This window comes from Cheilinus undulatus, linkage group 18, assembly GCF_018320785.1.
Source record: "Cheilinus undulatus linkage group 18, ASM1832078v1, whole genome shotgun sequence".
In the NCBI taxonomy this organism is placed as follows: domain Eukaryota; kingdom Metazoa; phylum Chordata; class Actinopteri; order Labriformes; family Labridae; genus Cheilinus; species Cheilinus undulatus.
The window spans coordinates 18,718,935-18,735,055 of record NC_054882.1 but is presented as its reverse complement, the minus strand read 5'-3'; the positions used below and the strand labels follow the sequence as shown (position 1 = coordinate 18,735,055).

At 39.5% G+C, this 16,121-nt stretch overlaps 1 protein-coding gene across 1 annotated transcript in view; it reads left to right on the top strand.

Moving 5' to 3' along the window:
* si:ch1073-358c10.1 (peptide methionine sulfoxide reductase MsrA) overlaps window positions 1-11,116 on the top strand; it is a 68,031-nt gene extending 56,915 nt beyond the window's left edge. The window contains 1 exon segment of the mRNA XM_041812171.1: window positions 8,397-11,116. Coding sequence (XP_041668105.1) covers window positions 8,397-8,570 — 174 coding nt within the window. The 3' untranslated portion in view covers window positions 8,571-11,116.
* Window positions 11,117-16,121: the final 5,005 nt, after the last annotated feature.

Genomic DNA, 16,121 nt, shown 5'->3' with positions numbered 1-16,121 from the left:
AGCTGCTTTACATTCTTCAGTGAATGCAAAAATTTGTGTGGGTTTATATGTTCGAGCCTCCTCTTTCCTCTTTAGAATGTGTCTCAATTTCAATTCAGGTGCTTTAAATGGAAAATCTGTTTTTACAACAGAAACACTTTCCAAAGAAAACAAAAATGATATATAATCCTTCAAATTGTTGATAATTAATAGTAATTAATGATTTTAAAATGTTTTAAAATCAGTTTACAGCTTTTAAATTGCAAAGAACAATATGATTAATATTTCTCACTTTTTTATGAATTTTTATGGAGTGTTTGAAAACAGCTGTATGTACTTTAGTAAACTGTACAGACGGATCAATGTTAAATGAAAATAACTTTTGGTTAATAGCTGTTGGAAGGTTAGCAATCAGGCACACGCACACATCCTGTAGACATAAAAGCAGCTGCTGTTTCTTGTTTCTGCCCTCTGCAGAAAAAGTGCCCTTTTAAAAAAATCCCCTTTTGCACACAGCATGGACATCTAAATAGATTCTGGGCTAGTTAAATGTCTCCTCTTTCCTGGTGCAGCTGCAAGACCATGTGCCTATGCGTGAACGTGCATTCTCACTAAGGCTGAGCAAATAATCCAAGTTCAGATTAAATCAGAATATGTTTAACTGAAATTTTCTAATGGCAGAATGTGCAATATTTCTTTAACTCGGAACTCAGAATACCAGTTTACTTTTTTGCAGCAGAGATGTTATACTCTACACATCATGCAAACGCACAGTGTTATCAGCATCGGGTATCAGCAGATATCAGTTCAAAAAGTTTAATATCAGTATCTGCTGATATATCAACCGTAAACATTTAAATCACAAATCAAACTTAAAAATTGGCAAGAGTACCATCTTGTACATTGTAAGACCGAGCAGTAGAAGGTGGTTAAAAATAGAGTTGTGTTAACTTGTGTTAACTCTACTTTTCTGAGCTGATTGAACACATTTTTAGGTTTAAGTAAACATTACTCTAAGTATTTTTTTCATTGTACTCAAATTATGTGACACTCATCCCTTAACCTGTAGAGTTTTCCCAGAATGCCTTAAGGCATTAGACACTTTTGCATCATGAGTGAGTTACCGACTCAGTTAGAGAAGTCCTGCCTGTGGGGATCGTCCTCAACATGACAAGGAGAAGTAATTCTGTGGAAGTGTTCCCTCTGGTCAAAGTGCACGTTTGGTCTTTCATTGTAGGATGGATGGATGGGTGGATGGATGGATGGATGGATGGATGGATGGATGGATAGATAGATAGATAGATACATACATACATACATACATACATACATACATACATACATACATATTGTATTAATCCTAAGGAAAACTAAAGACTGAACATTTTGAGTTTTTTTCAAATATTAAGCTGTATTAACATTAAAGTTCATAACAACTATTTCAGTTTTGTTTATCAGAATAGATAGGAAACATTTCAGTACTGAATCAGTGTTTTACAGTACTGAAGTATTTATTTGTTATTCCACTCAATTTTTTTGACAGTCATTCCTTAATCTGCAGAGTCTTCCTGGAATGCTTTATGGCATAGGACACTTTTGCACCATGAATAAAGTCATAGCCTCAGTAAGGGAAATCCCACCTGTAGGGAGCAACCATTGTATACTGTGGATGGTATACCAAACATGATGGAAGAGAAGATTCAGTGTGCACTTTTCACTTATTTTCACTTGTAGTCCCTTACGTTGGCCTACGGTGACTGACATGCATGTTAAAAATTAAAGTCTGTGGTAAAAATGAGGGAAAATTGCATTCGAAAATGATGAAAAATACTTTAACACGTTGTTTTAGATAGATGGAGGGATGGACGGACAGACTATTAATCCAGAGGGAAATTCAAGAGAAACTTGAGTCCACTCAGAAGTTAATATCCACTAGTTAAAAATTCCTGTCATAAATTTCAACAAATATTTTGAGTATGTTCAACTTGTCCAGTTTTACAGTGTATAGGTGGTTGGCCAGGGTGTCATACACTCAAGGGGGCCCATCGTGAGCCCTGAACATTTTAAATGAAGCCCCAAGCATTAAACCACTACCAGACTGTCTACTTCCTGGCTAATCTCTCAGTTCCACTTTACTGAGCCTCTCTCTCTCTTTGCAAATTTATAAATCACCCTTCATACCTGTTGTTAAGCTAGGAAAAATATTTCTGATATGAATAAATATAATTAAAAAAAAAAAAAAGGTTAATTTTCTTTTTTGTGCACTGTAAAGTTAACTGTCTTTATAGCAGTGGTCCCAACTGGTAGGTCGAGACCAAAAAGTGGGTCGCCGAGATGTTTCTAGTTGAGCACAAATGTGTGCCAGGAAAAAGACAAATGCAGCAAAGAGTTTGATGTATAAAAGTCAGATGAGAACATCCGCACTTTTTGGGGGGGGGTTAGAAGTGTATTTCAGTCTTTTTCCCAAGATTTCAACTTATTGATTTCCTTTTCCTAGATAGAAAAAGCTGTTTCTCTTAAGATAATAAGGCAATTACTCAAGAAATGTCCATGCCGTCTTGGGAAAAATGGAGTAAAATAAAATGGATGTATAATCATCCTTCTTTAATGATGTGCTTTTAAAAGATATGTTTCCTTTTTTCCATGTTTTTAATAACCATTTATGGTCCAACTGTGACATTTTTATTGAATACATCCAAGTGGTTGAACATTTTGAAGAATTTGGGTAGCAATTTCCTGTTGTGAGGGGGCTGGATCCTGTCTTCTGTGAGAGGTGATATAAGAAGTATTTTGAGGTGAGAGAAGGTTTCTTTACCACTAACGTTTCTGTAGGTGAAATGACAGAATGGAAGGTAAGTGCTGAAGTGGTTAACATTTGAGGAGAAGTATTGTAATACAAAATCTGCTCTGATCCTAAAGCCACTAAAGGGACTCTATGGGCAGGTTAATAGATGACTCACTTACCTTAATGTTACTGGCTTTAGAACGGTCAAACATTTCGCCAATACAAGTACAGTTCCCACTTGCTGTGTTCTGGCCTTGTGCTGCAGTGAGACCCTGAGTGGTGCTCCTCATCTTTCTTCTGAGAGACGTTTCTACCTTTATTGGAAATGACCCACGGTACAAAGGTGACACCTCGACTGGACCAAGACAAATACTACACTCTTAACCCCAGAAACAGCTCCTACAAGTTCTTTTAATGATCTGTTATATATCACTGAAGTAACCCTGAGTTATGGGTTTGTTTTGAATACACTTAACACAAACAGTAAGGAAATTTGTGTTTGGCAGATTTTTTTTTTTTTTTTTTTGTAGCAACAATGCTTCTTAGCAATAAATTTTGTACCACTGGAAAGCCTGTTTATCTCTCTTTTTAATGGTGCCATGTTTTTAAGGAACATGCATTTGTGGGATGAGCAGCAGAGCTAAGCATGTGGGTTTTATCCATGAAGAAATTTCCATATTTTCTCTGCCAATGCCAAACAGTTTTTATTGCTATTGACTCTTGTTGTGACACTCTGTCAGCACTTATGATCTGTATGTTGTCTTGGACTGCACACAGCCAATCTCTGGTCTCATAGGGCTGTCATGACTGCCCTTCAGTGTCAGGCCTGTTTGCACTGCTGTCAGGAACAAATGCACCGGAGCATGTAGAGGAGCGTTATGTTTGCCGATGAGTCCCGATTCCGCCTACAGCAGTTGGATGGTAGGGTCAAAGTTAGGAGAAGACACAGAGAAGTCATTGCTGATTGCTGCACCGATAGAGTAATATCTTTTGGTGGAGGCAGTGTGATGATGTGGGGCGGCATCTCCCTAATTGGAAAAATGAGGCTTTTCATCGCTGGTGCCAATCTCAATGCTGAGAGATACTGAGATGACATTCTGCAATCAGTGGCAGTCCCATATCTCCACAGTCTGGGACCAAGCTCTGTCCTCCAAGATGATAATGCTCTCCCCCACAGAGCAGGGTTTATCAGAGACTACCTCCAGAGTTTGGGAGTGGAGAAGATTGAATGGCCTGCCAGCGGTCTTGACCTCAACCCCATTGAATTTTTGTGGGATCAGCTTGGGCGTTTATGCCAGAGTGACCAACACAACCACACTGGCTGACTTGCCACAAATGCTGGTTGAAGAATGGGATGTCATCCCACAGCTGTGTGTAAATTGGTAAAACGGAAACTTTGCCTTCTGGCCCAGCTCCCTCTTCTCCACAACGGACTGACACAACACCCACAGTACTGCTGATGCTGCAGTAATCTGCCTGTAAATCCCACGCTCCCTTTCACCCTTATGTATGAACAATAGCCTGAGATACTTGAACTCCTCCACCTTAGGCAGATACTCACTCCCCAACTGGAGGGAACAGTCCACTGTGTTCCTTTACCATAGCCTTGGAGGTCCCCAGCTTAGGAAGCCAACAGAACCACATCATCAGCTAAATGCAGAGATGAAATTTTTGAGGTCCCTGAATCAGAAACCCTCCACCCCCTGACTGCGCCTCAAGATCCATCCTTGATATTTGTTCGTGAACATCCTAGGTATTTTTCTGTCTCGTCTTTTCATAAAGTAACCACGCTACCAATTCTACCAGTTGATATAAAATTTGATCACCTTCAAAAGAAATCCTCCTACCTTAAATCCTCCACCAGCATCTATGATAAAATTAAACAGAGAGGACGTACATAGAAGCAGATCAGAACAGGCTGGGCCAGAATTGTCTACATTTAGCATCGTTTTCATGGTGTTTTCTGAACTCTGCCAGTTGACGCCCCCGTAAGGCACAGCTCCATACTGTTCTAAGGTGTACAGAGCTACATGCAAGCTACTTGTTGCCCACAGACAGTCCCAGTGCACCATGAACTTGTTGTTTTGTCAGCTCTCAGGAGCACAGATCTTGAGGGGACTGAGTGCTTGTATTATTAGATAGAGAAAACCACTCAGCGCACAAGCTATTTGATATATTTGTCAAAGGTGTTTAGTGTGTATGTGTGCCTTTGTGCTTTTTTTTCCTTGTGTCTTTGAAGCCTTTTCTCAAGGTGTTTTAAAAGTGTAAGTATGAAAGTGTCTTAAGGAGTTCTCAAAGAGAGCGGATACCCTTTGATGCTTTGTCCCACAGAGAGAGCCACAGAGGCAAGCTGCTCTACAAAAAGGGAAAAGATGCTCCTTTCTTCTGTCACTCAGTCACCCTGCTTCCTCGCCGACGAGCACAAACTCTTTACTGTATTAGCAAGAGGTATCGAAAGTTCACATCCAATACACTGCAGAATAAAACAACCATTTAAGAGGCCTGTTTGCTTTGAGAAAGTTACAGAAGGAACGAGGAAGAAGTGCTGAATGTATTTCATGACTGAGCTGGTGGGAGCAGAATCTGAACGCATAAGGATGCTGCATTTAGACGTTTTTGTAGCCAAGTGAATTATTATGCAGAAGAAATTCAGCTTGAAATAACTTAAATGTACAAATTCTTTAAACTTGTTTAGCACATCTTCTGAATACTAGAACTACACCTGGTGGTTATATAACTGCCAGACAGGGAAGCAGTGGTGGTGGTGGAACAAGAAGAAATGCCTGGGTAGTTTCTGTGGTAGCATGATAGGAAAAACATTTATAAATAATAGATGAACATGAAGCCCAATAACCTTCAAAATCTAGCCAGTTTATCAGTAAGTTGAAGTAGATATTTGTGCAAAATAAAGAAAATCTTTTAAAGCATTCTTGTCCACGAGCAAGGGATGAACAGTAAGACTGGTGACCTCAGTGTTTGACCTCCAAAATCTAATCAGTTCCTCTTAAGTCTCAGCAGACATAGGTGCCAAGTTTGAAGAAAGTTCCTGATTCTGAAGACTAGAGCCCTGCTCGAGACTCCTTTCTCAATCCTGTCTGCTCCTACTGGATTTCTGACCATTACCGCCCACTCAAGCAGCATGTGCCATCCACTTCTGCCCACGACAGGTGTTTCCAATCCTGCATGGATTTTGACAATCCATTTTAAATTTTCAGAATAACAGTCAGTGCATTAATTCAAAGGAATGGTAATCTTTACGTGTTCAGTGAAGCATCACCCTGACAAAGTTTCCTCCTTGAATGGAGGAAAACTCTAAGAAAACAACCACAACAGTCACATCATTGTTATGCATTATAGTGCTACACATGGATGAAAAAAAGCTGACAGCCTAAGGCTGATTTAACTCCTGGTTATGGCTCAGTAATTGTAAATGTCAAAGTAGTGTATATCAATCTTACTTACACATCAGTTATTTTAAAGTCATACATAGCTGGAATTGTTTCCTGATCCCTGGAAAGTTTGTGCACCATAAAAACTGCAGCACACTTCCATCAGCTCTCACAGACAGTAGGCTAATCTGAACTCTATGTATGCCTTGCTGTTACCATCCTCATCATTAGATGCTTAATGCAATAAGGCCAATTTGCATTGAAAGGGGTGTTTTTCTACAAAAAACTGCATAATGGCTCAGTGTCTGCACACAAGTGCGTTTTTGCATTAAATCTTTGCCTTTTGACTTATTTAGTTTAAGTTTTAGAGCATGCACTTTATCATGGAGATTTAACATAGCATCACCAACTACAACTGAAAAATAACAGCAATTACACTGGGATTTCTAATACCAAGGTGTGAGAAATCTCCTGTGTTATCTTGATTAATATGAGCATGGATAGTGCTTTAAAGAGAGCTTTCTTCAATCAGGGATCGTGGGGCAGTAATATCACATCCAGGCGTGCCAAATATGTTTCCTTGTGGGCATGTTTCAACAAAGTCCAGTTGTTTTCCAGCTCTTTCAGTTTTTCTCTCAGTTATAGAGAAAAAGTCATGAAACTGATGCAGTTTCTGTCTTTACGTGTAAGTTTGAAGGCTAAGGCCATCTTCTCTTCGGCATTGTGGTGGAGTGTTCAAGTATACAGGGGAAGGGATGGCACCTGATGGCGGACGGGGAACGGGATGATTTTTCTATGGCACCAGTTTCAAATAAGTACACGAGTGAAGTCCTCTGATAGGCATCAGGACAAGTGGAGCGACGTTGTTGCATTCAAACCAGGACAGACAGATACATAGAAGATATGACTTTAACAAGCAAGGGATGAATATGAGGCTAAATGACCTCCAAAATCTAGCCAGTTTATTAGTTAGTTGAAGTAGACATTGGTGCAAAGTGAAGAAAATCCCTCAAAGCATTCTTGTTCCCGAGCAAGGGATGAACATGTAGACCAGTTAGCTCAGCCTTTGACCTCCAAAATCTAATTGGTTCCTTTTTGAGTCTAAGCAGACATTGTTTCAGAGTTTGAAGAAAGTTCCCATGATTCTTAAGCTATGGTTTTATGACTTTAACAAGCAAGGGTTGAACATGAGGCCCAGTGACCTTAACTGTTGACCTTTGACTACCCCAAAACATTTTTTTGTCCACAAGCAAGATTGGAAGTTAATGAAAAGTTGAAAAACATCCCTTGAAGCATTCTTGAAATGTTATGATCACAAGCAAGGGATGAACATGAGGCCAATAATCCTCTTCTTTGATCTCTGACATCCTTAATCTAAGGACTCCATGAATCAAGTTGGATATTGCTTGAAATTTTGAAGAAAATCCCTTGAACCATTCTTTAGATATTGTACTTCAAGCAAGGAATGGATATAAGGACCAGCAACCTTGACCAATGACCTCCTAAATTAATCAGTTCATCTTTGAGTCAGTTTGCAAAGAAAATCCTGTTGATATCTATTCACAAGAATGTCCAAGGCAGACATAAGAACTCTTAGATCAGGGGTGTCCAAACGTTTTCCACTGAGGGCCACATATAGAAATATATAAGAATGGGTCACTTTTATATACAGCACCTTGAAGAGATTAGTTATTATAACCAGTCTAATATAGGTAAAGATATTCTGATTGAATATGCTCATATTGCTTGTTAGTGGATGGCCAGGCAAACGGCCAGTCAGTTTAAGGATTTTAGGGAGGCCAGCTAGATTTCAGGGGCCCTGGTTGGCCCTGGCAACCTCTAGAACCTGCCCTGGAATACTGTTGGTGCTGCTATTTCCTTAATCAAACAGGCCATTATAAATTAAGATATCATTATAATTTTGGTTGCCAATATGTTTACCGTTTCAAGTATCATCTTAGTTTAGTGACAAATTAAAAAGCACATCATTAAATTCTTCTTGTCAAAACATTTGTTTACAGAATTAGCATGTAGCAACCTTGTGCCAAGTAGCACCACTTTGTGCTGAAACTCAGAGGTACAATACACATAAGCAAAAGCTTCATGTTCTAATGTGAGCCATATTTCATTTTATTTATAAGATTTGCTGCAGGCCAATCAGAAGTGGACTGCAGGCCGCATTTGGCCCCTGGGCCATAGTTTGGACACCCCTGACTTAGCTGGATGTTTGTTTTTCTCCCCAGGAGCTGACTAACAAAGGCTACGGACCCATCACTACAGAGATCCTGGAGGGGCAGCATTTTTACTACGCCGAGGACTATCACCAGCAATACCTCAAGAAGAATCCTAAAGGCTACTGTGGTCTTAAAGGCACTGGCATCTCTTGTCCCAGGATTGCCGCAAAGGATGAGCTGTGAGGGATGTGTTCTGCGAGAGACGGAAAGAGAATTTGTAACCCTCCAAAATCATTCAAACTTGACTCCCTATAGCAATTTAGGACAAAAATGTCAACTGTGAAACATATTAATTGAACATTTTTTAATTAATTTTGGATCACATTTAGTAAATAAGTTCTTTTCATCAACTTCAGTCCTGACTTAAACGACCAAATATTTGAATATTTGGGGGGATTTTAACCTTTTAAATGCTAGTTTGACTTCAAGAATTCATGTTTGTTTTTTTATGGAAAAATCACCAAAAAGACAAATGTCAGATGGCTGTTTTTTTTTTTTTTTTAAGCAAAGTCCTGGATATTAATAAATAATACCTACTATATTTCAAAAGACTGGCAACAAAACTAGTTTTGATTCATTATTGTTTTTGTGTAGTGTCTCAAATTTTGCTCCCTAATAAACCATCCATAGACAAAACTGTACACTTCCAAAAACTGCTATAAAATAATACAGATCATTATTTTTCAGTTTTTTTCAGCTTAAATCTTTGATTTAACTTCAGTTATGATCAAAACTACCAAATACTTTCAGTATTGAAACCCTTTAAATGCCAGTTTGAATAATGGGTTTCACTGTTTTAAATGAAAATTACACAAAAAAAAATTGTTACGAGTAATACACATATTTGCAGAAAATGAGTTATTTTAAGTATAATATGTGATAGGGTGCTGGGTTCTTTTTTCTAATCATAGTCTTAAATGTGCCAAAGAGTAGCTTCAAAACTGATTTTGGTGCATGGGGATTTTTTTTTTTTTGCAATGTCCCATTTAAAACTTTAGTCCCTAATAAGCCGTTCATGGATGAATATGTCCCCTTTACTCCAATTACAACTGTTTGTCTTTTTTCAATCTCTCTGCCATCACAGAACAAAACCGTGCATTCTTTAATGTCAGTTATTCCTGTAGAAGAAAAAAGTGAAACATGTCATTTTTAGTGTCTACAACTAGATGGTGCTGTTTTTCTACTATAAGCCTATGCATGGAATTCAGTGGTAAAACTCCTATGAAATATACCATAGTAATGCTATTTAAATTTCACTGGAAAAAAAAATTATGTTGTAATTTAGCATCAGCATTCTGGGACAATTTTGTGAATTTTACAGAGCAAACTAAATGGACTTAAAAATTTGCAATCCCAAAATTTATCAAGAGAGCAACCTCCCTAAAAAATATTGTGCTATTTTGCAGCAACACAGGCAAAATTATTACTAAAAAAAAAGTGAAAAATTTACATTTTGGGCCAAAAATGTCCAGAGTGATCCCAAAGGGTTATTGACTTGGCTCTGCTTAAATAGCATCAGTCAGATTACAAATGCAGTGGATTCAGAAAGTATTCAGACTCCCTTCACTTTTTTCATTTTTTTGTGTTGCAGTTTGATCCTGCAATCATTTAAGTTCATTTTCAGTCTCATGAATCTAAACCCAGTGCCCCATCATAACAAAGTGAAACAGAATGTTAGATTCTCTTGCAAATTTACAAAATGAAAAAAAAAATCACATTGACATAAGTATTCAGACCCTTTGTAACAACAGTTGAAATTTAGTTGTCCTCATGGAACTTGGTCCCATTTCACCACATGATCTCTGGAGCTCATTCAGTGGCCATCAGGTTCTTGGTCATCTCTCTAAGGCCCTTCTTCCCTGATTGCTCAGTTTAGCCAGCGACCAGCTCTTGGAAGAGTTCTGGTTGTACCAAACTTCTTCCAATGGAGAATTTTTGAGGCCACTGTGCTTTTGGGAGCCTTCAGTGCAGCAGAAATGTTTTTGTAGCCTTCCTCAGATCTGTGCCTTGCAATGATCTGAGCTGTGCAGGCAGTTCCTTTGACCTCATTGGTTTTGCTCTATTATGCATTGTCAGCTGTAAGGCCTTCTATAGAGAGGTGCATGCCTCTCCAAATCATGTCTTATCAATTTAATTTAGCACAGGTGAACTCCAGTCCAGGTAAAGAAACATCTCAGCAAAGATCCAAAAAAATAGGTGGAACCTGAGTTCCATTTCAAGTGTTGCTGTAAAATTTCTAGAACGCTGTTTTCACTGTCATTATGAATGTAGATTAATGAGAATGAAGATGATTTTTTTTTTTTCAACTGTGGCGTCAGACTGCAACATAACAACATCCGCATGAATGACGCTTTTGTTGTTTATCATCATGTAATTTACTGTTTTTTAAGTGGGATAACAGAATTCATAGAAATCTGCTCATGTCAGAGCAGTGCAAAGAATTGCGTTTTGGACTGCAGAGACATATGACTGCCACAAGAGGGTGATGTTTCTTCACATAAAGCAGTCCAAGCAGACTGTTGACGTTCAGCCCTTTTGGTGAGAGTTTCTATAATGCCTCAACATGCTATCAGTATTTTTACATCCTTTTGAAACCTAATATTTGGCACAACTTGACTGGGGTGGATTTTTCTTAAATGCAGAATATTTTTATGATCAGTAGCTCGGGGAAGAGCAAATGTACCAGTTTGAATCTATGCAAACTTTAATTTAGTGGGGATAAAGGGTGATAAGGATTATTTCATTGTATAAGATACTGCCTTTTTCTGCTTGCTTGCCAAAGTCTCATAAAAATATTCAATAAACCTTTTTAAATTTTCTTTTGTGCCACTTGTTCTTATTTTGTATACATGTTACAGTGTGATAATTCATACCTCTGCTTGTGTGCTTACATGTGTATTTTTAAAGATGAGCCGCTGTTGCTGCCCCGTCTGACAAAAGGGACGCTGTGGGACTAACAGGTATGAGTCACTGTAACACTGACACACTCAGACCACTCATTTATTACCAAATGACACACTTGAGGCACTCATGTATGCAATATGATACACACTTTCCTTTCACACTCCTCTCTAGACCATTATTATGTGTAAAAAGTTGTGTTATAAATCATGCCACTAGATATACAACTGCTGCAGTGTTTATTGTTATTGAACAAATCTACCTGAAAGTCAATTTAAAAACTAAAAATCACACTCATCACTGTGCTCCAGAAAACTGAGATGAGATGATATCCGATAAAGAGCTTTTTGGTCGACCGCAGTAGTGTGATTCAACCCGCTCTCGTTTTCCCCCTCCCTCTTTGCTATCTCTCCCTCTGTCTGTCTTTGTGTGTGTGTCACATCCTGACACCTGTGTGTAGGTGTGGACCAGGGCACAGGTGCAGGTGCAACCTCTCAGGGCCTATTTTAGTATTGGGGTAGATATTTTTTGCATGTGTCTGCATGCAGCAGCCGTGTGTGTGTGTTTGTGAGTGTGTGTAGCTGTGGCTTGCTTGATCGAACCACGTAGAGTGGTATGTGGTTGGGCCAGCTAGCTGTTTTCCATCGCCTGCCTTTATTTTTGCATGCTGTAGTGTTTTGAAAAATGTGCAAGAGGAGATAACCTTTTTATAAAGAGATCTGATCTGTTTGAAGAGAGGAAAGCAGGAAGGAGCTAATCACAATATGAAATCAGATTTTTCACCATCCGTCTGGCTTCAAGAGACACATCAGTGAACTAAAACATGTCTGAGTTTTATGCTGGAAAGCCAAAATAACTTTATGAGCCAAATAAATATAGTAAAAATCAATGTTTGATGCTTTAAATAAGACTATTGATTTATTGATATGGCATTGCAGCAACACAACAAAAGGCAAAGAAGGTGGTAAAAAACAATAAAGTTTATAAAAGAATAAGGGACCATGAGATAGTGAAAAACATGGTCCAATAAGGATTAGAAGTTACATGTGCAGTAAAGAGGAACAAGATATTTACAGTGCCTATAAAAAGTATTCATCCCTTTATATATTTTACCCTATTACTAATTTTATTAATCAATCATGGTCAATATAATTTGGCTTTTTTGGCCAAAAAAATCACTAAAAACTCTTTAATGTCAAAGAAAAAACAGATTTCTAAAAAGTAATGTCAATTAAACCAAAAAAAACTGTAATATTAAATACGTGACTGCATAAATATTCACCTCCTTTAAAGTGGATGACCTAATTCAACAGAGGTCCAGCCCATTGGTGCCAGTAGTCTCACAATTAGTGAAATGTGTCTCAAGTGACTGTAGTATAAACCTGTGTCTGGACGATCCAGTATGCCTGGCCACTATAACACCATGAAGACGAAAGAACACGCCAAGCCACTCAGAGAAAAGTTGATTGAAAAGTATAAGTGAGGGGATGGATACAAAACAAAATCCAGGGCACTGAACATCCTCCAGAGTTCAGTTAAATCCATCATCTAGAAATGGAAGGAATATGGCACAAAGGTAAATCTGCCTAGATCAGGCCGTCCTCACAAACTGAGTAACCTTGCAAGAAGGAGACTAGTGAGAGAGACTTCCAAGACACCTATGACTACTCTGAAGGAGTTATAAGCTTCAACAGCTAAGATGGGAGAGACTCTGTATACAACAGCAGTAAATGCTTTATGGGAGAGTGGCAAAGAGAAAAACACTGTTGAAGAAAACTCATATTAAATCTGGACTGGAGTTCAGCAAAATGCATGCGGGAAACTGTGGTCAAGTGGGAGAAAGTTCTTTGATGATGAGGCCAAAATGGTGCTTTTTGCTATGTTTACTACAAATCACCACAAACACACCATCCACACTGTAAAGCATGGTGGTGGCAGCATCATGCTGTGGGAATGCTTCTCGCACAGCCCTGAAAGGGCAAAATAGCGGAAAATCTTATTCAGTCTGCGAGAGATTTAAGGCATGGAAGGAGATTTATTTTCCAGCGAGACAATGACCCGAAGCATACATCAAAGGCAGAACAGAAATGGTTTACAGACAGCAAGGGGAATGTTCTGGAGTGGCTGAGTCAAAGCCCAGACCTGATCCCCTTGCAACGTGCACAGAACTTGAGCAGTTTTGCAAAGGAGAATAGAGTAAAATTGTGTATCAAGATGTTTGATTGAGACCTATCCACACAGACTCAGTGTTGTGATTGCAGCCAAAGGTGCATCTATACTGACTTGAAGGGGATGAATATTTGCTGTCACTTATTTTACGTTACATAGTTTTATCTAATTGAAATTCCTTTATAGAAATCTTTTTTCACTTTGACTTTAAAGAGTTATTATAGATTATTAGATTTTTTTTTTTTTTTTTGGGTCAAAAAAGTCAAATTTTATTGACCATGATTGATTTATAAAATCAGTGAAAGGGAAAAACATCCAAGGGGATGAATACTTTTTATTGCCACTGTCAAAAATAAAAACACATATATAGATACAGAAAATTCTGGTATTGAATTGGAATATTGGAATAGTAGGAAAAAGCATGTGTGATATAAAAGTTAAGGAGCTATTATATTATATTATATTATATTATATTATATTATATTATATTATATTAAGCATTACTGGTATAATGGGTATACATTATAGTGCATAACTAGTATAGCTTTAGATTGATGTGAGTTACAAGTATGACAAATACTTTCACATTTAATGACATTTGGAGTAGCTGCATGCATGAGTGAGTGTATGTTTTCAGTGTGTTCCTTTGTAATAGATTAAAATGGGGCATGGTACTCTCATATACGCATCCATACACAAACACAGTGAACCAGGGCAGGACAGGAACCAGGCTGTGTGTGCCCTTCAGACAGAGCCTATTGTCTGCAGATGGGCCTTTAATGGCCCCACAGCTGGCCACAAAGAGCATGTACCGCTCCAGCTCACTGCTATGCCTCTCTCTGGCCTATCCTCAGTCAGCCTGAAGAGAATAGCGACAAAACCGGGTATTTGCATTTAATATTTAACACGCCTTTAGAACACGATATGTTTATTTTCCTTCTTGACCACTTTTTCCTCTTCTAATAGAAACCCTAGCCAACATAAGGAAAAGAATAGGTTCACGAGTGGGCTGAGGTGCTGCTTGTTTATCAAGCGTACTCTGCACGCTTACCCACACATGTACCTACACACACTTACATAAACACACGTCCCAACCACCAACTCCACCTCCGTCCTGTACCGCCGCCTAATGCAAAAGGCATCGCCCACGCAAAAGAAGCAAACACACCAAAAAGACACCTTGCAGAGACGTGCACCCACACAAATTTCTTGCACTCTGATATGCTCTCTTTAGTGTCCTCCTTTCACAGCTTTACATTTGTCTTCCCCCTGACAGTTTTAATAGATCTCCCCCTATGTATGGCATATACAGCACTGTCTGTGTACATCAGTGTTAGAGTTCTTTAAATGCAGTGCTGTTAAATAATTTGTTTCTTTAGACCTCCCAACATGGCATTGTTTGGTAAGCCATAAAAATAGAACAACAGCAGAGTGGGGTAGTCTGGTGCCATCCTACCAGCTGGGGAATTGTTCTGCCATCTTGTCTTCTTCCACACATTACTTTTGTAGATTGTCGAGGTAGCAGGCACACATTCGTAGCTCAATATGTGTGGGGGTGTGCGAATAGAAATCAAAACACTCTTTTCTATATGGCCTGTACATTTCTCTTGTGATGTTGTAAGAGTTGTATGCAGGATTTTTTTTTCTTGCAGATGCCAGATGTGTTTGCATCCCCTCCCTTGCTCTCCCTTCCCCTCCCTCTGGTTCCTGCATGGGCGCAGGGTCTCAATCAGAGCATCAGGGCTCCAGGAACCGGAGCACAGCAGTCTCTCTGTGCTGCCCAGAGAAGTGCAGCCTTGTCTGGGTCGGTGCATCTGCAGCCTGGGGGCGAGTCGGGGGAAGCGGGTGAACCCTGGTGCCCCTGCATGCTGGTTTCACTCGAGGTCTTCTCCGTTAGCGCGGCCTGACCCTGAACTGTGGGAGAGAAAATCCTTTTCATAGTAAAGAAGAACATTATAATACTGAGGATGCAGTAAAGCTTCTCAAATGTGCCCTCAAACAGGTTAGTTCAGTGCAACAGTAGCCCTCATTGACAATTAAAAAAGGCATGCTCACACATGTAAAGTCATGTGCTTAAATGTCACAAGCCTGTTCCTCCTCTCCTCTGGGAATAGCAGTGGGCTAAGGGTGGGGGGATGGAGGGCAGCACATGCTGCAGGGCCCAGTTGGCTCGCTAACCGGCCCACTGGCTTTCTGGCTGACAGCCCACGCTGTGACACTCGCTCTGCACCTGGGAGCCTGTGTGTTGTCAGCCATGCTAGCTAGCTCGAGCTAGCACCACATGACACACACAGGAAGCACAGAAATAACTGCTGAGTGTCTTCAGTGCAGTAACCACTGACTGGAGGTGTGCTGCTGACAGAACAAGGCTGAGGAGAGGGGTTAAAGGGAAGAAGGAGACAAAGGAACTCTACTTGGGATGGAGAGGGTGATAGTGTCAGGGAGTAAGAATAGAACACTGGAAAGGAAAGTGAAACACAAAGATGCTAAGCCACCTGCACCTGTGCTGTCACAATAAGAGGAATATTACACTAGCCTCGATCTAGATCAGGGGTTCTCAGACTTTTCAGCCCCAAAATAGAGATGCCACAGAACAGGACCCCCACTGTACCTGAACGTGGTTTAACACAACCATGCACATTCAAGAGTAGTTATGTGGAGACA